The sequence below is a fragment of the Chiroxiphia lanceolata genome, chromosome 6 (genome assembly GCF_009829145.1).
Source record: "Chiroxiphia lanceolata isolate bChiLan1 chromosome 6, bChiLan1.pri, whole genome shotgun sequence".
Taxonomy (NCBI): domain Eukaryota; kingdom Metazoa; phylum Chordata; class Aves; order Passeriformes; family Pipridae; genus Chiroxiphia; species Chiroxiphia lanceolata.
The window spans coordinates 31,413,533-31,440,565 of record NC_045642.1 but is presented as its reverse complement, the minus strand read 5'-3'; the positions used below and the strand labels follow the sequence as shown (position 1 = coordinate 31,440,565).

General features: G+C 36.8%; 1 protein-coding gene across 12 annotated transcripts in view; it reads left to right on the top strand.

The window, feature by feature from the left end:
- GPHN (gephyrin) overlaps positions 1-27,033 on the top strand; it is a 291,964-nt gene that overhangs the window by 249,632 nt on the left and 15,299 nt on the right. For 7 of the 12 annotated variants that reach the window (XM_032689727.1, XM_032689728.1, XM_032689726.1 and 4 more), the window contains 5 exons: positions 753-808; positions 5,761-5,880; positions 9,972-10,030; positions 10,245-10,398; positions 12,329-12,450. In XM_032689727.1, the coding sequence (XP_032545618.1) occupies positions 753-808; positions 5,761-5,880; positions 9,972-10,030; positions 10,245-10,398; positions 12,329-12,450 (511 nt within the window). Of the gene's footprint in view, positions 1-752; positions 809-5,760; positions 5,881-9,971; positions 10,031-10,244; positions 10,399-12,328; positions 12,451-21,182; positions 21,255-27,033 lie in introns of all 12 variants that reach the window. The other 5 variants (XM_032689720.1, XM_032689717.1, XM_032689719.1 and 2 more) reach the window with 1 other exon arrangement.

Genomic DNA, 27,033 nt, shown 5'->3' with positions numbered 1-27,033 from the left:
CAGTCAGGAGTTTAAATTTCATAAGTACTAGTGCCTTTTTTGTCCCTGTAAAAGTACAGATTTGCTAAATTGGAAGTCCTGGAGACTTGTTAAATCCGTGATCTCTGACTCCTAATTTTCAGTATTGCTTCAATGAGAAGTGTAAGGTAGCTAGATCAGTGCTAATCTGAAGTTACAGAAAGAAACAGGACTCAAAGTTCTAATGTGTCAGTCCAGAATGCATTATCTTAGCCCTGTTCCTCTTCACAACTGTGGTCATCTATGCAGTCTGTAATCATTGCACTTTTCCATATTTTCCTTCCAAGATAGAGATGGAATCTAGAAATGTCAATATTCCATTGTTGTCTAGAAAAAGAAGTGCATAATACATTTGCGAAACATATGATTCCCCTGTGTTGCTTTCACTTAAAAAGGATTTGCTCACAGTGGAAATTTTTATAAAAATAATCTCATGAACACTCTTAAATCTTTGTTATTAATCTAATTCCTCCTAATCTTCATTTACTTGACCCCATATTGCCCAGAAATTTTTAGTTAAAAATACCCTGTTCTCTATAACCTGTAATTTTCAAAATAATAAATACAACTCAAAGGACCTAAAATGTAAAATGTTTTCAGAACTTCTATAACCTTAGTCATGCTGAAACTGAAGAACCAAATCTTAAATCATCTTTGTTTCTCCCATTCTTAATTTATAATGTCATCATTTGTTTTGGTTCATCTTTTACTATATGTATTGTCCATCTTAACAGCTGCTGATGGCCCAGGAGATCGATTCATCATAGGGGAATCCCAGGCTGGTGAGCAGGTGAGCAAAGTTTCTTTTTTCTTTCTTTTTTATGTATTTTTCTGCTGTAAGATTTTGCTTTGTCTTTTTGCAAGTGTTCCTAGTGCTCCAAAATTCAGTATTCTTGGATGTGGCGTGAACTAGGACACAGCTGTACCGACCCTCCTGCTGTGTGCCTTGGGACATGATTTCAGAAAGTGAGGTAGTACAGTTATGTAAGGAACTAACAAGGATATCCCAAAATACTTCAGAGCATTGTGCTGACATGTCTGATAGGAGTGCATAGAGTAATGGTCTGCCCTAGTACAATGTTTGGGGACATAAGATTTCTAGTGGCTGAACTATTCATAAACAAAGAAAAGCCTAATTTAACCTCTTCTTGCTGACAGATTTTTAAAGGGTGTCAGCCCAATAACTGTTTCCATAAGATGCTTGCACATTCCACACTGATACCTGCAAAATGAAGTGTAAAAATTTAGCATGAGGTTTTTAAAGATAAATAATGATCAGAACAATCTTGAGGAAGCCTGGCAGCAGCCTTGTTTGAGACTGGTTTGAGAAGAGTGTTTGTACACCTTAGCAGATGTGAGGATTGATTTTAAGAGCAAGTTGAGGCAGGACCCATTTGTAACCTCCTGTGCTCTACAAATGTACATATAGAGACACAATTTGTAATTTACTCTCAAACTCAAGACTACATTTCATGAAATTCCTGTATTAATACTGGGGTAATAGGAAAAAAATCAGTTATGTTCAACCACTCTTATTCTGTCAATTTAATCCTGCCTGCCACCTTCTGTTTAGGAAAGCAGAAGTTAATCTAAAATATTTCTCCAGCTATTTCAAGGCCCCGTTTATAATTCTGTGTGTTGTATATGAAATGATGGAGAAAGGGGAAAAGTAGAAGGCAAAACAAAGGATTGATTGGTTTTAATGAGGATTTTAGTGTGTCCATTTTGACTCCTAAACAAAAAAAATCCAAGTAGAAATGACGTATTTCAGAAGTTGTGTCAGGTTTTAGAAGTATTACCAGTTGCAGAATTATTCAGTTTTTTTAAATGGAGCTGAACTGCCTGTAAATGTGTAACAGACTTTTAATTTGGCTAATCATGACAGATACAGAGAACTGTGAAAATTATTTTTGCTTTAAGTCCCATCCATCATCATGAATTATACTTTGGTATAACAGACACCTTCTCAATACTGATATTCATGTGAACTTGGATTAATGAATCTGTAGTACAAAATATGTAAAAACTACTTTAAATACTAAAAAAAAAAGGGGCAAACTAATGAATTCAGAATTTTTTTAACCTGCCTTGTATTTTTAGCCTTTCTTGACTGCATTTTTAAGCATTAGTTCAGAAACCCTTTCTATGGACACTATAAAATAGCAAGAACCAGCAGAGCAACCTGCTGAATTATCACTCCTATCATTATTCCCCTGTCATCAATATTATCATTTTGCTAGTTAAATACCACAGCACAGTGGTGCTTGAAAGCAGTACTGTTGAAGCTGTCTCTAGTGGGGAGGGCTGCTTATTAGAGGTCTAAAGTGTTTCAGTATGCTAATCAGTTCAGCAGGTTTGTACAAAAGATAAAAGGGCAAATGGGAACTCGCTTCCCTCCTACAAAGTTTAAGAGCTCACAAATGTCTCTCTACAGGGACAGTCTGTCCTGCCAGATTACTGGGAATAGGAAGCCTCTCTGGCAAGGAACAAAAATTGGTGAGAGGAGGCATGCAGAGAGAGCGTATTTCTGGAAATACCAATGGCAAGTTAGAAAAACAAGGCTGTTGACCTCTGAATAATTGGTCAAAGTTTTTTTCTTGGGCCAACGCATCTTCAGGTTCATCTCCTTCCCAAGAAATTATTTATAGCCTTGGAAGGCTCCTCAGTCTCATTTCACCCTTCAGCCACTGTCAGCAGCAACATTCTGCCTTTCATGTTACAGACCAATTAACAGAATGATTCACAGCAGGGAGTTCAAAATAGTTTTAGGTTTGGCTCCTCCTGTAGGGAAAAAGGTTATGTAAGTACTAAGTAGAAATGAAGAAAATGGGACTGAGAATTGCCAGGAGGCCATATAGCCAAGTTGGACATTTCTGTATCAATTTTTAAATTATGTACTATTTTCTGAATTCCATTTCCAGGTGATCATGTTCATGTTAACAACCATTTTTTATTTTGTATCAAGGAAAACTTTCAGACACTATCCTGCTTTGGGAAGGTTAGGGCACACTTGAGATGACTAGTAACAAGCCATCCACATAGCCTTTGAAACAGATGGGGAAGATTGGTTTTCTTCCTATAGACTTACATAGTCAAAGCATAACATTTCCTGCAAGACTTTCTAAAGATGTTTGTAAGAGGCACTGTGACTAGCCAGTTACAATACAGGATGAAAAACAGACATTTTCCCTGGTTCCACCGACTTGGGCGTTTTTACAGAAAGGAACATGGCTCATTGTAAATCACACAGGAGAGGTGTAATTGTGTGTAAGAGAAAATGCCTGAGATGGGGGCTGTGCTCAGTAGATTATCTCTGGGTTTTACTCAGTGACTAAAATTGAGTAGATTATCACTGATGAAGGCAAAGGGCAGAAACCAGTATTGCCCTATTCCAGGTAAAAGCGAGATCTCAAAGGCCTTTTAAAAGAGCTTCTGTGAAATTGTTGTGTGTTAATTTCTAAGAAGCAATCATTTCTTTATCTTCATAGTCTCTAGCACAGAAGAACACAGCCCTGGAGATTCACACGCAAATCTGATGGTTGAATTTTGTTCATAAAGTTAATCTGATCAAGTTCCCAGAGGACAAAAAGGAAATTAAATATATAAGCAACATAACCAATTCTAACAGCAGTTGTTATTGTATCATTAATTTGTTTAAATGTATCACATCATTGCATCTCAAAAAGTTAACTCATCTGATAGTAAACTCCAAAAACACAGTTAGTTACAGCACATTTTATCACCATAGGCACTGATTTGTGGCAGTCAATGTAGACATTTTGTATTCTTCGTGGTGCTTTTTAAATGGGAGACATTTTTTATGTAATACATTGTTCCTCTGAAATTTGTCACCAAAGTCAGCGATACTTAGTTCAAAACAATATAACCTATTTGTAATAAATCTTTAGATTATATCTACAACAATATACAGAAGAGCTCCCATAATCCAAGGCATAAGCTTTGCCTTTTGCAACATTTCTTTTCATAAAAATCAAAATAACACACTAGACAACATTATTTTGCCTTTTAAGCAGCTTCAGCTTCAATGGTAGTATCTGCTATCCATCCACAGCTCCTTGCATAGGCTGTGGTGGGAAATAAATACTATTTTTAAAAAGTAGTATTTTTATGTCATCTGGTTTGGATATCTACTTTAGGATAGCATGAATCTTGCCCTAAAAACACACTAACCGTGACATATGGCAAGTGTGATTTCTTTAAAAAATTTATTTTAGCATTTGATTTATGTTCTTGAAGGATGTTAGATTTACATTGCCTGTAGAAAAGGGTCAAGATTCAATCAGCTCCAGGCTCAGTTGTTTCTTGGGATACATAGGTCACTGCGAACTGTGGTAAGCCAGGTACAGACCATTCCCAGCCCCTTCCTAGGGCTTCTGTCCCAATAAGTAGTCTTTGAAATACACACATTTCTAAGTAATACCTTTCAGAGGCTATGACAATGCTAAAGTGGAGTAGAGAAACGGGCAAGACAAACAGCTTTATGCAGCTGAAGTGTTGGCCAGTGGTCTAGAGTTTGCAGGTGTCAACAGCCTCCTGTCAAAAGTCATGGAGTAAAGGACTGCTGGGCAGGACAGGTAACAGTGCTTGGGCAGTACTGCCTGCAGGCCTGTGGGTTGCTGTCAAATATGTGCTAATCACAGTTTGAGAAGGCCTGGATGTATTCCAATGCTGCATATGGAATATAGAGTCAATCTGCACATGAATTATATGTGTGACACATACAGAATATGTTGCTTTGATCACAGCTGTGTAGATCTGTGTGTAGCACATGTTCACTAATAACAGTAAAGCCTAAATAAGTCAGGCTTACTTACAGTGCCATGGGGAGCCAGCAGTGCTGTCATCAGCTTCTTTAAATGCATTTTTTTAGAAATTTTTCTTTTAGTTATTTATTTATTAAGTAGTTATTGTCAAATTACAGTTTTACTCTGGATTTTTAAAAGTGTACGTTAAAATAGTCTGCCTGGTGAGAAATATTATTAAAAACAAGTCGTTTGTTTTATCATGTTGTTCTGATATTTTTCTATTCTTTGTATTGCTTCTGCTGAAATTTTTTGATGTTCTGTGACTTCATGTAATTGTAGAACATTATCAATTTTATGCTCTGCTAAACTGACCCTGACAAAGATAGATATTCTCTGTGAACTAGTATTGAGCTGTCTCTCAGTATGAAGAAATCTGCTTAAAAATGAAGCAACTGGTTACATTACTATGCTTATAAGCTGTTAGTTTTCCATATACAGTGTGCTGGTAAAACAAAACAGACCAAAAATCCAACCAAACCAAAGCACATAAATTTCAACCCTGGGGACTAGACTACTCTACAAAACATATATATTCACAGAGAATTACTAGATTTTTGCACATCTAAGTTTCGAGGAGGAATCTAACCACTAAATTTCTAAGCCAGTTTTTTTTCTGAGCCAACCAGAGTATCAGTATCTTGCTTCTTCTGAAAGTTATTCTTGCGATAGAAATCTAAGGGGGAAAAAACTGAAGCCACCTAATATGTCACCACATAAATAAAGCCAGATGTGAAGCAAAGACCTAATGATCTTTAAATACATTGGAGTTTATTATACCTGTTGATATCACTCGCAGCATATCAAGAGTCCTGCTGCAAGTGAGAATTCTAGTCTTTCAGATTATTTGCATAAAAGTCAAGTGGTTTGAAAGTGTTCGTTTCAGAAGTAGATTAGTTTCTGGTTTTTTATTTTTCAGCCAACACAGACTGTGATGCCTGGTCAGGTAATGCGTGTTACAACCGGTGCTCCAATTCCATGCGGTGCTGATGCAGTGGTGCAAGTGGAAGATACAGAGCTCATCAGGGAATCAGATGATGTGAGTCACAAGTTAAAAACCTCATTTTTCTTTTGCGTTCAGCAGAAAATGGCTCACAATACAATCCTGTAAATATGAAAGATTGTTCTACAGAAAAGCTCTTTAATAATCTCAGAAGTTTGAGGATTTTTGCATGGGTTCCTAGTGGCAATTTTCACTTTTTCAGGCTGTGATAACAGTGTCACAGACCTACCTGTTCTGACTGATTTTTCATCAAAAAAATCCTGACACCAAAACACTTGGGAGCAGGATTTGAGTGAAAGGCAAATGCCTTCTGGAGATCCATGACTACAGTCCAATTTGAGTGCCTCCTGTATTCACATTTTAAAATACACAGTAGTGACAACTTCACCAAGCAAGAAGGGGAAAACTTTTCTTAAATTACATATTGATCCCAGAATAATACATTGAAATATTACAGTGCAGCATTACTGCTGATGTAATTAAAGCTGAATATGATTTTCTGTGGGAAAGTGAACTGTTTTAAGTGCTGCAAAATCCATGGGATGACTTCAGTTCTTTTAAACTATGTTATGGAGATAATTTTGTATTATCAGAATTGATCTTATTTCAACAAAGGTGAATTTGGTGGATTTGGGAGAATGTCTTGTACGCATACCTTCCAAGGCATCTGTCTAGAATAAGGGGTTTTCTTATGAAACAGGGGACGTAAGTGCCTCCCAAATTTTTTTAAACCACAACTAATTTTTTTAAATAGACCTTTGTGCTCCTTTAAAATGAGAAAATTGCTAAATTTAAGACCTCTGGAAATGGAGGAAAATCTTCAGGAAGTGGGTAAGGTGCATATGCCCCCAGAATGTAAACTTAACTCTGTTTGACTTGAACAGATTTTCCAGCATACCTGTAAATCGTATTAGTGCACTACCTTACAGATGCTGCAAAATACCACAGAAAAAATATGTAGTACTAGTTCTGTATGCACAGTTGTCTTAACAAAGTAAATTGTGCTTTTTGCGAAACACAGGAGCTCTCTATAAACACCTTTATTGCAAAGAGTCCATCTTGAACTTCCTTTGTGTTCAGAGAATTCTTTCTGAATCATTACTTTCACTTACCCAGCTGTGATTTCAGGATACCATCATCACGTTTGCTGCCCTCTGAGAGATTTTAAGGCAAGAAGATACGTCTCTTATTGACACAACTTCCAAGTTCAGTTTTGGAATGAACTACGTGTATGGTTCTCTGCTCAAATCAGTCTTTGCTCTTCTGCTGCTGTTCTGACAAGGTGTTCCATTTCACCATAGCTCTGTGCTGTCTTTTGATTGCAGCCGGGCTATAAGCAGATGAATTCTAGTGTTCAGAGCTGATGAAGACAGCAAAAACTGAAACATACTCTCATGATCCTTTCTCATGCCTTATTACTTTAAATATATAGTATATATATATATATATATAGTATAAATATAGTATATATCTTTACATCTAATGAACTCAGCAAGCTATCTAGGCTGTCCTTCTTCCTGTCAGAGAAATTATTGAGTCAGTCCTGCTCTGAGGTTACAGATGTGTATGTATAGATTATATCATCTGTAAAGTACACCATTGCCTTCACTGCTTATTACTCATTCCATTAGCCTTAGTGAGCAAGTTTTTTGTGGCCATTGCCCACCTTATCATGAGAGGACTATCACATTGTAGAGCAACATACATGATAACCTGGTATTTTCTACTTCTTTGGATGTCTCTGTCCTGTCTTCCACTTCTTATGTCTGTATTCTCCTCTGCATGTGAGAACAGGTTATCTGGCTACGTGCTGAATTTTTTTTCAAATGGTCAACCACTTTCAATTTCTTTTTTCTGCCTCTAAGTGTGAGGTGGAATTCTTCAGTTTCAGCTTGTCTTTGAATATGCCACTCTGCTAATCCTGCGCACAGTAATTAGTACAGTTTAATTAATATGTTATTTTTTTCTCTCCCTTTTCACATCTGGGTGGCTACACCAAGAATATTTTTCTTTTTAGTGTTAAGAACTCCTTCAGGGCTGGGATTTAACTGAAATTAAATCTCTAATATTTAAAAAATGTTCTTATGAAAAGAGATTATTTTTAAAAGGAACTCACTCCTTGACTTCTGGTTGTGGTACCAGTACTTAAATTTCATAGCAAGTATTCCCCAAATGACTGTTGAAGTCATAGGCTTGAAAGGAATTACAGTTTTCCGTCAGGAAGAAAAATTCTCATCAGCTTGCCAAATGCACAACAATTGAGAAACGTATCTACATCCTTTTCATTTTGAGTTTTTATGTCACCTTGTAGGAGAAAGGAGTCCAGTGTGATCAACCAAAAAAAGACCAAGCATCACATATGGATGCTGACTGTTAGCAACCATCAGAACAAACCACTCAGACATAGTTCAAAATATATTAATACACAGCAAGAAGAAAGCTGCCTGACACACACCAAATGAAAGATGTTCTCAGCAAAATGCCATACCTCTCTACAAGCCCTATCTTTAGCTACCTTGAGTTGTCTCGTATTCCTTAAGGATTCGCAGATATCCATCAGTTCCATAAATAACAGTCTCTGCACGTCAACATATTGTCCACAGTCACACTGTCCATGGTGCTTTTCAAACCTGGGATTACTGAATTCCTCAGAAGCCTTTATTTTCTTGTTTCCCCTAATCCCGGAGTCCTAAATAGGACCTTTTATATTACTCAAAATGTATCATTGGCTCTCCTCTGGATTCCCTTAAAATCTTCCTATCTATCTTTAAATGTTATCAAAGATATGGAAATTTCAAATCTTCATGACTGGACAACCATTCCAGAGTGTCATAAAAATAAAATCATTCTTGGACTAACCATTGCCCCAAATTTTTATCGTGAGCTTTTACAGCCTCAGATGGCAATAAGGGGGATAAAAGGCCATCCTGGGCACCAGCACACCATTTTGAACACTCAGAGCCAAAAATCATTTCTTCTCTTATGCAAGAAGAGCAGGTTTAAAGAAACAGAATTTACAGTAAAAGCATATTTTGAAAATATTGGGATAAAGTAAGAATTTTTTAAATTAGTAATTTTCTGGTTTTCAGGGGTTTAAATTTTCACAGTAGGTAAATAGAATCACAATCTGTATTAAAAGATTTATTAATTTTAACTTTGGGTCCTTAAGTTTAAAGTTTGAACTCAGAAAATGCTGTCCATATCACCTTTAAGAAAAGATACGTGTCCCAGTGTCCTATACAACACTATTGTTCCTGTAAAAATTCTAAATGACCCTGACATGCTTAGTTTGTCTTGTAATATTAGTGTCTGATTTATAACTTTGAGGTATTTAAATATGAAGCACTACATGATAACGTAAAAACAAAATCTGTTTAGATTTAGTGCTACTAACAGGCTGGCACTATTTCAAAGCTGAGTGTATATATCATCAACCCACTTGCAGGCTTAAAATTAAATATTAACAATATAGGTCATATGCCATTTATTGGTATTGAATGAATCACCAGACCATTGACATTCTGGAGAAGTAAATGCATCAGACTTTTCAGGCCACTGTCTCTGGTTCACAGTAAATAAACAAGATGAATAAGCCTCTTTCTGATTTGTACAAGGCTCTCAAATAGGAGTTTCCACTACAGAAATCTACATGAAAATCCTGAAAGAGCTAAATCATATAGCTTCTTCCCACCTTTCTGCTAACATAGTGACCTATTGTCTAATGGTCTTTTTGAAGTATCATCTTCAAAATTGTTCAACCAGATCAAGTTGGCTGAGAGGAGTAGAAAGAATCCACTCGATATACCAAATCATCAGACACAGAATGTAGAGTAGGAAAGATATATAAACATGAGTATCATTAAAACAAAAAAGGAAGCTAAAACTACATATTCAGTGCTGGCCCTTCCATGGTGAGCTCATTAAAGAGAGAATTTCTTATAATGCTGTTCAGTTTTAGCATACATTGTATTACAATCTTGGCAGACAAATCAGGAGAGCAATATGATGCTTAAACCATAAAGTCTCAGTGTAATGAGTGCTTTAAGCTGTGTAGACTTGTGAGAAATTAAACATTAATCTTCTTTGAATAGCTCAGCTGACTCTATTTGATGTCCTTGTCTTTGTAGGGCACTGAAGAACTAGAGGTTCGAATCCTGGTGCAAGCTCGACCAGGCCAAGATATCAGGTCTGTATTTGTAAACGATAAAATATCTCTGTTAGGAATAGAAAGGCTATTGATTTTTAAGGTAATTTTCTAATGAGTAGTACAGATATTTTGACAATCTGACTAATGGACTTCCATGGACACTCCTCACCTGGAGCAAGACCAATCAAGGAAAGATACTTTGAATCTCATTCTGTTTCTCTTTCATGTTTTTTTTCTGTGCTATGATTTTCAGACCTATAGGACATGACATTAAAAGAGGTGAATGTGTGCTGGCTAAAGGAACCCACATGGGTCCATCTGAGATTGGTCTCTTAGCAACTGTTGGAGTAACCGAAGTAGAAGTTAACAAGTTTCCAGTGGTTGCAGTAATGTCAACAGGGAATGAGGTAAAAAAAGTTTGTTTAGAATTATGGTCTGAAATACTATATCTTCTTTGGACAGTGTTTTGGATAGTGACTTCCACCCTATTCCCAAGCAAACTCACTTTTTGAACTGCAGTTCATGCTGACATGAGATACTTCCATGGGGGATCAACCCATGATCAGCTGCTCTTGCTTTCTCCCTCAAAGGCTCTCTCACAAGTCTCACCCACTATCTTTGCCAAAATTTTGATAATGTATCCAACCATCTGCCAGCTGCTTTCCTCCTGCCAGCTAGGGAAAACCTGTGGAGTAGTCAGGGTTTTAATTCATACTGCCAGTCATGACTGAAGAGTAGTTTCTTTTGAGCAGCTCTCCTCTGTAGCTGTAGTGCAAATGGCAGATAATCTGTCTTTGAAAACTGAATAGTACTACCAAATGCCTTGCTGTAGTATTGTGCCTTAATATTTTTTCTGATAGTAGCATATGTTGAAATTCAGACTCTCTCCTGTTGATAGAACTCCAGACCAGCTTTCTAATTGGTCTGTCTTAACTACATCAGAAAAATCAGGTTCAAGATTAACTTAATTTACTACTTTTACGTATGTTGTATGTTGACCCAGGCCAGCAACTGTGCCTACTCAATTCTTCCTGCAGCAGGGCAGAGAAAGAATAGAAGAGCAAAACCAAAACAACATGTGGGTTGAGATAAAGTCAGCTTGAAGTTTAAAGACAGCATGAAGTTTTGACTGTCCTTTGAGACAAACTTTTGGAAATACAGATGCAAACATTAAGTCAATAGCTGTATTCTCATACAGCTGGAATATACTGAATTTTGAAAGATTTTGAAAACTTCTAATATATTGAATTTTGTCATCTGGCCATGTCCTTACAACTTCCACAACCCCAGTGAAGGTGACTTCTAGGTACTGTGGGTGGCTAAGGCCAGCTTTGCTGGGACAGAATCTTGCCAGGTTTTGTAGCATAGACAGGGTGTGGCATGCAAGAAACATATGGCTAACTAAAGAACGAATCCACAGAGCTACAAGGATTAGAGATGAGATGATGATTTACTGATTAGTAACTTCTGTATGATTGTAGATTCTTATATGTCATTAAAGGGTTCTTTACCTTGTGGGCATTCTCTTTTGTTTCATGTTAAAAAAGATCCTGCACAGTGGGTTTCTTAAACATTCTATGAAAGTCTGCACAGAAACAGAGCTGCTAGCCAAAGCATAAAATTTAGCCTTGCTCCACCTTTGGGTATTCTTACCTGACTACCTGATGTTATGGCTGTAATTTTGACAGATACATTCTTATTAGCAGTATTATTGTTTATCTCCTGTCAATATTATATCGTTCTTCTATATCCTACAAAAGAGTTCCTAATATATATATAAAACATATGTTTACATAATACATGACACGTGTAAGGCAATTGCCATGATACCATCTTGAGAGAAAGTTTTTCATCCAAAACAGTAATTGATATAAGAACTAAGCTTTAAGCTTCTGTCTGTTAATGCAGATTGTTGTATTTAAAAAACGTATTGGTAAGTAGACAATTAACTTCAAAATTTCCTTTAATACCTTTAAATCTAGTTAGCAACATCAGTGAGGTTCCTTTAAAACTATTTAAAGAGAAGCAATAACTTGGAAATTTGTTTTGTTTTGTTTTGATTGCTAATGTCTGAGATTAGAAGCCAGGTATTCATAACAAGAAAGAAGGTTTTGCAGACATGAACCGATAGGAAGGAAAGAAACAACATGGATGATTGGGCTAAACAAGTACTTTACATATTAATTATTATTAATTTAAATTCACTAAATCACTTTATACATACATTTTATGATATGTGTCTAAAAATATCCTGTCCAGTCTGAAAAAGAAAATTCTCACTTGTGTAAAAGCACAGTATTCCAAGGAGATTGACTAAGTCTGTTTCTGGTTTTATAGCTACTGAATCCTGAAGATGACCTCTTACCAGGAAAGATTCGGGACAGTAACCGTTCAACTCTCCTAGCTACAATCCAAGAACATGGCTATCCAACAATCAACTTGGGAATTGTGGGTGATAAGTAAGTACCACATGTTAGTAAAGATGTCACTTCATATTCATGCGATGCACTTTATGGCATCCATGGAAAAAAGGAATACCAGAGAAAATGTCACTCATTGCTAGTGTCACAGTGGTGTGACAGGGCACATCTTGGAGAAGGTATTTCACCCTTTTTGTTAGAGAAATAAGTAAGTCTTTTCTAATATTAAGACAAATCATTTGAAGAAGTTTTTATTTAATGTTGTTTATTTTGTTTTGCCTTCTGTTTGTTGACACAGATATCTATTACAGCTGCAAATCGAATTTATTGCTGCAGTATCATTCCAAGCACTGTACTTAATACACATAAGACGAGACGATTCTACAGCAGCTATGCTTTTTTTTCTGATCCAATAAACGGAGAAGGAAAGTTTCTCTCCGAGTTTATTTTCCATGCCAAAATTAACTTAGAGTATAAAATTTTGTCAGATTCTGAGTACCTGTGTTTTCGAGAAGGCCCCACTGCTGCATGTTGCTCATTTCCAGAAATACATGGAAGAATTTAACAGGAGCTTTTTTAAAAAAAAAAAAGTTACTGGTCTCTTTACTTTGATAGCCACAGAGTAGCACCCTACTGATCAGTCTTTCTATTCATCTGACAGTGATTGCTCCTTGTTTCCCAGTGGTAGTGAAGTCCTGTCTTGAGAGCTCTAGGATAAGTGATTGAAGTGTTCAGTTTTTAGTCCTTTGCAAGACTCTGCAGTGCCTGCCATCCATGACTTGAGTTTCTCGGCATAACATATTTCCTCAATCTCTTAGCCCTAGAGGCTTTGAACAGGCTTTCTTGTTTCTCAATTTGGGTGTCAAACCAACTGACAGACTTGGTCTGATAGGGAGTTTTTCAGGTTGTCCTTCTGGGTAGTTAAAAATGAAAAAAAAAAAAAGAAGGGAGATATTGAATTTCACACCCACATTTCACCAGTGGTTGATGACAAAGTCCCAACCAGGAAGACAAGGTTACTGCAAGGGAGCAGGTCATTTCAAAACCAGTCTTTCATAGTGCAGTATTCAATCCAAAACATCACTAGTTTGACAGAAAGTATATGAATGAGCCAACCACTGCATGGTTTTACAGTAGTTTAACTAACCTGTCTGGTGGCTGCAGGAAATACAAGTGTGTTTGAGGTATTCATACAGGAATGTGATAAACAGCAACTGGCAACTGTTGTTGTGATCTTAGGGAAAGCAAACCCTTCTGGATACTCTCACTATATCCAGGCATCATTTTTGCTTTTCTGGCCTAGCAGAATATCATTGCTGTTCCAAAGAGCAATAAATATCAAAAACCTCCTGCCCATGAATGCTTCCAGTTTCAGGTGGGAATTTCATACAGAGTCTAAACTTGTGAGACTGCTCTTTCCAGGAATGGTATCTAAATGTCCTGGATCTCTAGAGTGTTTTCTATATTATAAGGACCATTTTAAACTTTAAAACAGAGGTAGTGAAGTTTTCAAATAAAACTATTATATATGGATTCTAGATTTGCATAGCTGAGGAAAAAAAAAAAAAACAAACACGAAAAGGCTCTCAGCTCCTGTCAGCAAAATACTCTAGGTGGAACTTTTTACCACCTGCAGGACCAAAAGTAACAGCTACTGTTACGAATATTATCATCAATGACAACTTACATACTGTCATTAATAATGTGTTATTCCAATGGAAAAGATGCTTTCCCTGGTAGTCCCCTCTGGAACAATAAGAGTGTGAACTTGTTTGTTCTTTATGGCCTTGTCGTAATCAAATAAGGATAGTCTCAACTTTGCTATAAAGTCAACACTGTCAAATGGAGATTTTAACTTAAGGTCGTTGTGCAAAACTGTGGCTAGGTACTCCATTGCCTGCAGAAATTTTTTCTATGACCTCCTAGGCATGGAGCGTCTGTGAAGATAAATAATCTTGAAAGCTCTCAGTAAATTTTAGAATCATTGAATCATTTAGGTTAGAAAAGACCTTTCAGGTCGTCAAGTCCAACCCAGCACTGCCAAGTCCACCACTAAACCATATCCCAAAGTGCCACATCTGTACATCTTTAAATACCTCCAGGGATGGAAATTCCATCACTTCCCTGGGCACCCTGTCCCAATGCTTGATAATCCTTTTGATGAAGACATTTTTCTAATATCCAATCTAAGCCTCCCCTGGTGCAACTTGAGGCCACTTCCTCTCATCCTGTCGCAAGTTACTTAGAGAAGAGACCACCCCCCACCTGGCCACAGCCTCCTTTCAGGTAGTTGTAGAGAGCAGTAAAGCTCCCCTGAGCCTCCTTTTCTCCAGGCTAAATAACCCCAGCTCCCTCAGCTGCTTCTCATAGGAGTTGTGCTCCAGACCGTTCACCAGCTTTAGAATGTCTTTCTTGTAGTGAAATTTAAGGCCCAAGAGAAATTTTTTACTTTTCTGTTTTTTACAAATATGTTTTGTGACCCTTTTTTACTTGTCAGATGCTAGCTGGAAACCAGACAGCAATCATATATATCAGTCAAAGTCTGCAGCTTTTCTTTCAGTTATGAAAGAAGTTGATGCTTTTGAATCCTCACTATTAAGATGATCTCTGAGTCTTGAGATAGTATTACATTGGCAAAGGTAGTAAGAGTTCTTTTTAAACTTTTGGTTTCATGGTTTTTTTAGTTTTATGCTTCCAGAGTCACTTCTCCAGAGGTAGTTACTTTAGCTCATGGAATAGAAATAATGAGCCTCCAATTGTAGAGTGCTTCTGTACTTTGCAGTAAGTTTTGAAAGAATAATTCAGTACTGTTGACCTAGCCAAAAGTCTTCTGCACCTGATACCAGGATTTAGTCTTAAAAGTCTTCTGCTTAAAAGTTCTTCCACACTCACATGCCCAATCCATATATTTACAGCTAAATGCATCTGCAGTTCTGTTTCAGTTGAAAGGAAGATCTGATTCTGTAAATTAGTTTGGTAAGAAGTATGGCGTTATTTCATTACATAATAAAGCTACTTAACAGAACATTGCCCATATGGATATTTCAGTATTGATCTTTTGCACTAACATGACTGATTTGATGGAGTACCATGGCACTTGAACAAATGCAATAGACTTACAGAGAGATGTTACAAAGGGTAAAGTTTTGACACTTTAGTTAACATGTTTGTAGGAAAGATGAACAAGCCTTCAGTGTCTGTTTTATGGTTTACTGAAGTTAAACCATAGATTATGTGTGTTTGTGTGTACTCATGTATATGTGCATTTTGTATGTATAAAATGTGTCCAGAAATTGAAAAATAGAAAGATTTTATATGCCTGCAATGCCTGCAATACCTACAGGTGCAGTAAAGATACTGTCAAACATAGTTTTCCAAAGGAAAAATTAAAAACTTGTAGTTTCTTTTTTTAAATGTATCCTGGTAATGTATTTCTTCTTTCCCATACTTTAGATTTAGAGTGGTTTTTTCCTATTTCTTTTTTTTTATGAATCCTGTTCATATTTGCAGATCTAATATTCAAGCATGAAAATTGTTTTAGAGTAATATTTGCAAAGACAAACTTAGAAGTCAGTATTCTTATATGTCATTTCAGCATATGAATCACTCAGAGGTGGTTAGGCAGAAAAATAGCTTTTCCAGCTGCTTCAAAGCCCAGGATTGTGATACATGTAAACACATTCCAAGAGGGAATCTGAAAGGATAGGGAAGCACACAGAATGTCTGTGGGTTTCTGAAGAGTTGTTAGAAACATTTTAAAAATACTTTTGCATATTAATCATATGTGAAGTTACATTTTGCACTGACCATTCGAATGTCACCTAGCCTTCAGGTGTATTTTCATTTGAAACCAATATTTTATTTCTTTTGGGAGCATTTTAATGGTTTCTGTCACTGTTTGCTTCTGTTCTCATAAATTGTATATATGACTCAACATTCAAAAATTAAAAACACCAATTCCAAAACACATAGATAAAGTTTAGAGTTGAAATCCTAGAAGAAATCAGTAGGACAAAAGAACAGACCTGGAAATGCAATACATGAAATTACATCTGGCTAGAAGCCAAGATTCTCTCTCTTGTGTTCTTAGCAAGTAAAACCAAGCTGTTTGAAAAGCACACATCCCTGAGTAGAAATGGAAGATATATCCATTTCTAGAACTACTCCAAACACAAGAAACAAATGCAAAACCAAGAAAAGGAAGAACCATTCTGCTGTTCTTCTTACTGTTGTGTCTTACATTTTTGTCTGAATCTCAGAATACTTGCTAAAAAATTAAAAAAACAACTGGCCAGTTAAAATTCATATTCCAATGTACTTTTGAGTGTTGCCTTCTAATAACAAGACCAAGTTAAAAAGGCTTTTAATTTAGTTTCCTTTGCTTATAGTCTATGAAATTATTTGGGGTTTTTTAAATCCATTGATAAAAACAAGGCTTTGATCTGATCTGTAGAAGTCTAATTATCAGGATATTTTTGTGTCTGATTATTTCATTTGTGTTGTTCTTTTTACACACTGTTTGTTTAAAGTGTATAGTTTAGCCCTAGCAAAATCTGCTCTGGGCCTCTATTCTAGAAAGTCATCTTCCATTTTGACGGCTTTTCTTCTATGAGAGACTCTCTTATTAAACTTGCTAAAGAATTTTGATTGCATATGTAATGAATTCAATTTCCTCTCTTTTTACCTTTGTTTACATGAGTGCATTTCCCACTTCTCTGTGTTCATCTCCCTATTTTCTAATTCCGTTATCATTTTTCTCAGAGACATGTATAACATTAGCTGCTTCCAGCTGCATTTTCATTTATGAGCCTGTGATTTCACAGTGAAGAGAGAAAGAATCTCTCTCTCCTTAGGAGAAAAATTTAGGAAATTCATATTATCGGCTCACTTGCTTTAAAAATTTATGCAAATAGTTACTAAATCATATGAGATAAATCCTAAAAGCCTATGAGAACTTTTCTACATTAGAAGTGTTTAGTCTTTATTTATATACCTCCTCTTTTTGACATATTGTGTGACAAAGAGCTTCTAAATGACAGGTACACCAGTTCAACATCACCCTTGCTATTGTGACAGCATTAGTCTGTAATATCTCTAAAATAAAGGCTTTGAAAGAGTCCCTTCGTATTTTGGAAGGGATACTGAGGTCTTATTCAAGGGTTTAGTCTGCTTGAATTTTATGTTTACCGTCCAAAGAAAAGGTTTAAATCTTTTGTACTTGTGTGGGTTGCGTGTAATTACCAGTATTATAATAATGATGGAACATCTGGAGTGGAGGGAGAAAAGCAGAGAAACTGCTCCAACACCAGAATTTCTCGTGCAATATCAGCCTGACATATATCATCATATGAGTTAGAATATGAGTTACGGGCAGAATTCAGACACAGAATCCTTGCCTCTCCCTGCACCAGTTTAGTGCCCAGCTTGGGTACAATCAAATATACTGTGAACAAAAGTAGTAGTAGTAGTATCATTTTAAAAATGACTGCAAGAAAACGCTTGTTAGAGTAAAGGCCTTAAATTAAATCTCACAACATTAGTTTTTGCTAAAGTGACTTCAGCTCTAGATCTGCTCGCAGAATGATGGTGTTATAAAGTATGATCATAGACTAATGAACACAGGGACACAGGGTAATGGTTTGCAGGTGATTCAGACGTGGAGGTCATCTCCTTTATTGTGCCCTGTCAAGAATATTCTCCTTTTCAAGCGGAATGTTTAATATCTGTCACAACAACTCTTGGTAATCATTAGGGAAAACTTCAAGTAAGTTGTCTTATTGACAAGTCGTCTCATCTAATGCACATATTCCGAAAACACAAAGAAACATCTGAGCCAAAACAGAGGTGAAAAAAGAACTTGCAAAACGGGGCAGTGAAAGTCCCAGGGAATCTTCTGTACTAGTAGGAAGCTACATAGTGTGACAGGTTATAAAATTTCATGTTGTAGAAGCGGCAGTTGCAAAGCTAATGCACAACACTGTGTCATTTTCCTAATTGTCTTCAACACAAGCATGGACTTCTTCCTGAATTAGTATTTATAGAATTACAGCCCAGTAGTAGAATATGACGCTAAACAGCAAATAGTGAAGAGGACAGAATACTATGAAAATCCTGTCTTTGAAAACAAAGGGAATCTGTTCATTGGAGGGAAAGAAAACTTACTGTGGCCTATTTTAGAGGCATATGTTAACTATTTTAAATATACTTGAAGACATAAGTTCTCCTCATAAATTCTGTTTTCAAGAGAGCTTCTAGAGGCCAAAATACCATTCACTTAAATGACTTTCTTAATACCTAGAGTATATATAGGAATTTGGGTTCCCACGTCACTGAGAAATTTCTGAGGATTGAAATTTTACTATTAATACCCTAGAAGAAAATAACTAAAACTAATAAAGGCAGTAGATACAGAACAATCATAGAAGTGATGAACATTGAAGATGGGTCACTGTGTCAGTGACAGGAATCACTTAGAAAACTGGTTTAAGTATATTGTTAATACAGCCAAGTATGAATTCATATATATAGGACTGAAGAATGTAAGTAAAATTTACAGGATGGAGGATTATGTCCTGAGAAGTAAAGATTTAGGAAAAGATTTGAGAATCATTGAAATACAAATTCTATCATATATATAAAGAGCTGTCTCCTATAGAATTAGAAGGTTGTTTTTGACCTTACCTGTGTATTCCCCAGACAAGAACCACTGAATTTCTTACATGCTTGAAAGATGGACTGTGTACTCCAAAGTATTAGAACTCAGGCGGTTTAGTTCAACAAGATATTCTTACAAGATGACTTGATTACATTCCAATAATACTGAGCCACATGGAGAATAAACTGAATAAAGTTTCTATTTCAGCAACAATGCCTATATATTCAAGTTAGACTAATTCAGACTGTAAGTAAAGAATGATTTTAACAAGAATAGTAATTAGGAAACTGTATCAAATGCTTTAACAGATACTCATTTCAAAGTGAGATTGGACATATATTTACAGTTCAAATAGAAGCAAGTTCAGGAAGGTTCTCAGGCTATCCTAAATAAAAGTCATTAAAAAAATGAAAATTAATTCCCCTGGTTGCGAGTAATCTCTTAAGTCTTATTTCAGAAAATTAAGTTAATTTTCATGTTATAGTAATGGACAATATGTAGAAGCACAGACTCAGAAGACCAGTGCCAGCAGAAATAACTCAACAGAGCTGGAAAAAGGTGATAAGTAGTAGTTAATGAGTAAACCAGAAGGTGGGATTATTTATGAAACTTGAAAATCTTTTCTGTGTCACTTCCTGACACAGTGACCCTATTTTGAGAAATAAAGATTGCCTTTTTTCTCTGGCAATGAATAGAGGAACAAATGAGGGACTGAAGCCATTTTAGGAAATGCCTGTCTTGGGAAACCTGTCAGAAAGAAATAGATATCTAAACTTATAACCTGAATAGTTTTAATGTTTTTCCATGACTTTGAAGCAACATTAGTATGCATCTGATGTCACAGACGCTTTCTGTGATGACATATGAGAAGAAGCTTGGCAGGGATTTACAACTTGATAAAAGAAGATTTTAGATTTCACGTTAGCAGTGACCCTGTGCACGTGTAACAGTATAACAATAGTGCAGGGGCATTGACCTAGTGTTATCCTCTCATTCTCCAATCAGACAGGACCTGTGTGTGTGCCCAGAAGTGATCTTTGAAATGCCAGACTGAAGCTGCTCTGTGCAGGAACAGCTGAGTCTAGGCTGGGAACTGGGGAGGAATGTTGACTTTGTTGTTAACAGTCCAGACAGCTGATAAGAAAAACGGATTCAAGAGTTGCACGATGATGATTCATGACATGGTCCATTTCAAGCTTTAATATTGTATTTTAGTTTTTTAAAAAAAGTATGTCTATATATCTTCATGTCAAATGAAGATTTTTTACATGTTACATATAACTGTCATACATTTAAGAATATAAAACCATAGATTTCTATTAATTTTATATTTCTGTTACAAAGTGCACTATCTAAAAATAGTTTTTCACAGTAAAACTGACTTGGAGGAAAGATATGTAAAAGGTAATGCTGCCTTCATAAAATGGGAATTCATAGCAAAACATTAATTGTTTAACATAAGGTCATGATAGGAGTAATTTTCTCAGTTTTGGACATTTTTTCTGATCCTGCCTCTTGCAAAAGGGTTGCTGGGTATGAAGCTTCTCATGAATGAAGTGGCATCTTTATTGACTATGGAGTTATAAAATTACGATAAATAGCTCTTTCCCCCTTGTAGTCAAGAAGGTGACAGTTATTATGCCTTGAGACCTATTTCCTGAATAAGAAGCTAAAAGTGTGAGTAAAAATGTTTCAGTGGGACCCATCTCCAAATATTTTCCCATTACCTGTGATCCTCCTTCCAAAATGTCAAGTTGTTTAACACTTCATTTTGTGTTGTTTGGAAGTAAAGAGTAAAGAAATTTCTCCATAGACTCTGCAAGGAAAAATGAACTATGCATTGTTGGCATGCCCATTTGAGCCTAAATCCTTCCTTAACTTCACTTTTCAATCCTTATGAGAAGCCTGTCCAAACTGTAATAGAAATATGTTCCCATGCAATCCCTTTCTCTCCCATTGGCTGGTCTTGCAAAGAGGAAGCATTTCCCATGGTGGATTTTGAATATTCAGAGCCACCAAGGGGGACACAGCTGGGCACAGAGCTTCCCTTTGACCCCAGGAGATTCTCTCCTTCCCTGGCTCTTTATTATACCCCTTCTGCTTCCTTTACCCTCAGGAAGCCAGATGTTTTTAAAGAAGAAGGGACACAGAGCTTCCAGAACACTGCGGAGACAGGCCTACCAGATTGGTGAGCACTGTTTTTAAAACACTTGGGACGTTGAGGCACATGCATGCTCACAGACAGGCTCAACTGGGTGTCTGTCAGTGCAGAGCTTGGAGCATGGATTCTACCAGTGGTTGCCATACAGAAGCAAATGGTGTTTTATTCTGTCCATTAAGTAACACTGCCTTGTCAGTTAAGTTCTTATGCACCAGTGCACTGTAGACTTACATGGCTCCATGATATTGAAAAATTTTAAATTCTGTTAGTATCAAGAATGTTTACATTACTCGTCAGTAGCAGCAAACATCTTTATCCACCAAGACTTTTCCCTTCTAAAAATAGAGCAAATTAGGAAAAAAGATGTTTAAAGGTAGTAGTGGAGTACAACTCCAGGGAAGTCACTGTTATGACTCTTCAGTCATAGCAAGAGTTGGACTTTGACGATCCTTGTGGGTCCCTTCCAACTCAGGATATTTTGCGATTCTATGATACTCAGACTTGGTTTTCCACTACTATGCTGATCGTCTCTAAAGCAGGCTAACTGGAATATTCATGAAATCTCTAAACTATCTACTATGCATTTTTTCCAAAATACATGTACAATTATATAACACATCTTATTTAGGGAGATGGTTAATAATATAGATTAATTTACAGAACTTGCCCTCTAACACAGACAGGCCAAAGGGGCAGGAGTGATAACAGAGGGAAAGTAAACCACCTGTTATTTCCTCCATTAATAAACAGAAAAAAATAGTTTCTACAGTTTCATTCTTGTAGGAATTAAAAATAGGTAGAAAAATAATTAAAATCCTATAGAAGGCTAGTGCCTGAAAATTTACACATGAGGATCCTCACTGGGGTAAGTGGACCTATTTTTATAACAAGGTTGGAAGACTGGCTTATAGCTTAACGTTCACTTTGCATGCTGTGAAAACAAGTTTCTGTTCTCGTTACTGAATCCATCTGCCATATCCTTAGCTCTCAAAAAACTGGTTCTTGTTTAACAACTGGTTGTTCACACTGAAGCCAGGTGTTAAATAAATCTAGGTTTTCCTCATGAAATTGACCAGAGATCAACCCACTAGAATCTTTTGCTATACTCTACACATCCCAAAAAATTTAATTGCAATTAATTTACGAGAACCTGTAGTCTTTAAAACATTTTAGATTAATGTGAATAACATGATATAGACTGTCTGCGTTATCTGAAATTGCTTAGAAGCTGGAATTTACCAGCAGGTGACCAACTTGAAATTTCTCATGCAAGTCAATTCACACATCATTGGTAGCAGCCTGAAACATTAAGTGAGCCTTCTGGCTCTTCTAAGCAGTGCTAGGGCAAGCATCAATCAAAAACAGCCCCTAAAATAAGCCTTGCTACCCAAAGCATGAGCAATAAGAAAATGCTTCAGCTCCCAAAGCATGAAAAGATGCAATGGGCATTTTCTTACATTAAAAACATCTTTGTACTTTAAGGAATAGAGTCCAGTATTGTACAGACAAATGAAATTTCCTTCCATTGATTAACAGCTGTCAAAAAATTACAGAATCACAGAATCAATTAGGTTGGAAAAGACCTCTGGGATCATCCAACCTATCACGGAACATCATCATGTCAACTAGACCTTGGCACTAAGTGCAACATCCAGTCTTTCCTTAAACATGTCCAGGGACAGTGACTCCACCAGCTCCCTGGGCAGCCCATTCCAATATCTAATCTTCCTTTCTGTGAAGAATTTCTTCCTAATGTCCAACCTGAACCTCCCCTGGTGCAGCTTAAGACAGTGTCCTCTTGTCCTGTTACTGGTTGCCTGGGAGAAGAGACCGATCCCCACCTGGCTACAACCTCCTTTCAGGTAGTTGTAGAGAGTGATAGGGCTCCCCTGAGCCTCTTTCTCTTCAGGCTAAAGAACTGGAGCTTCCTCAGCTGCTCCTCATAGGGCCTGTGCCCCAGTCCCTTCACCAGCTCCATTGCCCTTTTCTGGACACACACCAGCACCTCAATGTCCTTCTTGTAGTGAGGGGCCCAGAACTGAACACAGGACTCGAGGCATGGCCTCAGACAATCACTGCCCTGGTCCTGCTGGCCACACTATTGCTGATACAGGCCAGGATGCCATTGGCCTTCTTGTCCATCTGGGCACACTGCTGGCTCATGTTCAGCCGGCTGTTGACCAGCACTCCCAGGTCCTTTTCTGCTGGGGCACTTTCCAGCCTCTCTGGAAGCCTGTAGCACTGCATGGGGCTATTGTGGCCAGTTGAGTTGCTGGTCTCAAACGGGCTAAGTTTCTCAGTTCCTTCTCTTCACTAATTTCTAATACTGTAGTTTACTCTTCTTGGGAAACTTGTATATCTCAATAAACAAAAATCGATGTCATTATTTCATGTTACATTTTCTAAAAAATAGCTGTTTGTTTTAGGACACAGCTGATGACAGGGAATTTTAAAAGGTCTTTGTATATTGTCTCTGACCTGTGGCTTCCAAGTCATTTTTCTCCTGGAGACAGACATTTTTTCATGTGGTTAAGTTATGGTTGTGTAAAAGGTAGAGCTTTCTAAAGAAAGCCTTCATTTTGAGGCATTGCTTTTAGGGACTCCATTTCTACCTGTCATAGAGACATCTATATTGTAGTCCAATAGCAGTTACACCAGTTTACAGGGGGGATGAATTTTCTTAAAATTCACTTCAAATTTATTTAAAATTTACTCTTACTTACAGTTGAGGCTAAATTAAAATGAAAAGGTAAGAAATTACATAGTAACAATACCATTTTACCTTATGTCAGATTTGGCAATAAATTTGCCATAAAGCAATACTATTTGCTTTACATAAATGGCTGGCACTAATTACATTCATCATATTATTTTAACTTCAGTTATTTCAGTCTCCTGGCTGCTCTAACTACGACATCAGTATAAGCCAATTCTCATATTTCATGAGTGAAATAATTGGAGAACCACAGTTACCCTTCAGACTCAGCAGTGCACTGACATGTCTTTGGCATTGAGTATTGTACTGTGTGGTGTAATCTTCAGTCATATTGTTACAACTCAGCTACAACTGTTGAATATTTTCCATTCCAAAAGTGCAAACTTTTCAATGAATCCATATTGATTTACTTCCTTTGTAAGAAGGAAGATAAAATAAAAATCTTTATCAGTGTAGTCCCATCCAATTTATTGGAAAAACTAATGGATTTCTGGTAAGTATAGTGATAAGGTTCATTGTCCTCAGACAGTAAAATAGCCAGAGATAATTTTTTAATTAGTAGAAACCAGCAGTTCTCAGGCTGCTTCTTACATTTAGAGGAGACACAGACTATCCTGGATTTAGAGTGAATAAAGTGCTCATGGGTTAGTACGACAGCATAGCACATGAAGATGACTGTTATCAAAGCTTTGGTCCTGTTCTTTCAGCATTGATGGAAGAATTCACTACAGTTCAAAAGCAAATGCTTGCAGATGAATATACACAAGTAGCAGACAAGAATGTGATACAGGACCCTTCATGTAGGAATGTGCTCCATAGTACATAAAACCTAGGTTCTACAGCGTGAGACTTTTTCCTGTAGCATTCCCATGGCTATCTCTTTTTTTGATCTCCCTGGTCTTTTGTCACTCTGGCATATATATGAGTGGGAGTCTTCTGAAACAGTTCATGGAAACAATGGAGAAAAAGATGTTATCCAGATACAGAGAAAACATTGAAGCACTAGACAGATCTCATGGTAACGTCAGCAAAAGAGTTGAAGACCTCTAATGAAGACCTCTAAGCAAAATCTCTGAGTTCATAAATGTAACATAGAAAAGAATACTCTGCAAATATCATTCTTATTTACAGCAGCAACAATTAAAGGAGCAGCAAAAAGTACCAAAGACAGACTCTTTTATGTTGCTATCAAATAGACAAAACTTACACAGTCATGTTGAACAAGCCAAAAGCTGCTGTAATTATTCCAGCCTTCCTCACAAGCTGACCTATATTCCTAGGGAAAACATATTGCATCTGTTCAAAGTGATCCAGGGAAATACCACAGAAGGTAGAAGGAAGAAACATTATGAGAACGTGATGAAATACACTTGAGAATTTTGAAACAAATACAGTTTCACGAGAGTGTCCATATGTTACTACGTACACCATCAAAATTTGATTTTGTTCTTCATTCAGAACCCATACTAGTCAAAACACGGAATTCCTATTACATTCAAATATTCATTCATTGAATTACATTTATTGAAATATATTCATCGATTTACATTCAGTATTACATTCTACAGAAGTTGGATTTTAGTTGGCTAAACCTATGGCATCTATTCACCATTCTGCATCCTGCAAATTACTGATATGTAAAATATTCCTCTTGGCCATGAGGTGAGAAGTGGGTGACAGACTTTGTCTTTATGCCTAGCTGCATTTATCTATTCACCTCAACTGGATGAGCAGAAGAAGAAAAATGAGAGTTAATCATAAAAGATCAAATCCATATCCCATCTTTCCTCAAAAAGAAATGTCATTGAGCATGATGAGATCTCTGTTTGAGTACAACAAGTACAGTCTCTTGGTTATTTGGTGGAAGTTTTTCTTTGGTAAATTCCTTGGTTTTTTAGAGGTGGAGGGTTTTTTTCTGATGTCGAACTAGAAGCTTGAAAGGAATCTTTGCATGTAAGGGGAATTTCTGGCAGGTCCTTGTACCTCAGTTAAACCTTTTCTTCTTTAGGGCCTCCTGTTTAGCAGAAAAGAGATCTCATAAGAAGCAAAACTAATACAAACCAGTGTTCTCAGTTTGTGGGGACATGGCCAGAATGTGCTAAACTCAGGGCACCTCCAGATGGCACATAGCCTCTTGAAGTTTACAGTTAACTACTGTAGTTTTGAGGAGCAGCTGGTCTACTTTGGTCTTTAGTGTGATTGATGTAGGATCACTGCTAGCACTTCAGTTTTCACTGGAGTGTGTCCAGGAATCTGTAGCATCTCTGAATCTGTGAAGGATCCTATCTTTCAGCATGTAACTGAAATACTTGAGATACTTTCAAATAAAGTAAAACAGTAGGCAAGAAAGGTTACCCAGGTCTGCTTCTGAGCTTTTGAACTCACAATAGACACTTCTGCATGCATCTGGTGCATTACGGTGCATGTGTATCTTTCTGTATCCGTGTCCAATATATCTGTAAAGCACACAGTTTTAAGGTGCTAACTGTGATGGTTTGCATGCACAAATTTTGCAAGTACGGGTTTCCAGAAGACCTGTGTATATAAAAACCCAGTCTGGCTGCATTAGGAAAATACAAAAATCACAAGTGTTTGATCAGCCACCCAATAGTAATAGCTGTATATGACAATGGACAGCAGGGGCTGGAAATGACTGTCAGGTAATGAGGTTAATTTGAATGAATGATACTACTGTGGCAAAGAACACGATGGAAATGGTCCTGGAAATTAGTAACAAACTATGGATTTTGTACTGTGACAATGGCTTGATAAGTCAGTCCTAATTAAAGGTTGCAGTTCAATTTTAACAGGGATCACTCATTTTATTCCAGAGTAGTAGGTGATGCAGAACGCCATTTGCTGTTATTTGTTTTCTAAATTAAATTTTAAAACTGAGAAGTTTAATTTCATGTATCAAACTTCTGCTGTGAAGGGTTGTATCACCGGAAAAGCTGACAGATTTATAATTAATGACAGTGAAGCATAACAATAGGATCAACTAAAGTGAATTAACAGATGTTGATTTCTGTTTAAAAGAGAAAATTACACTGTAATTTAGGGTACTTCAAAATGGCACTTAAAACACAGAGG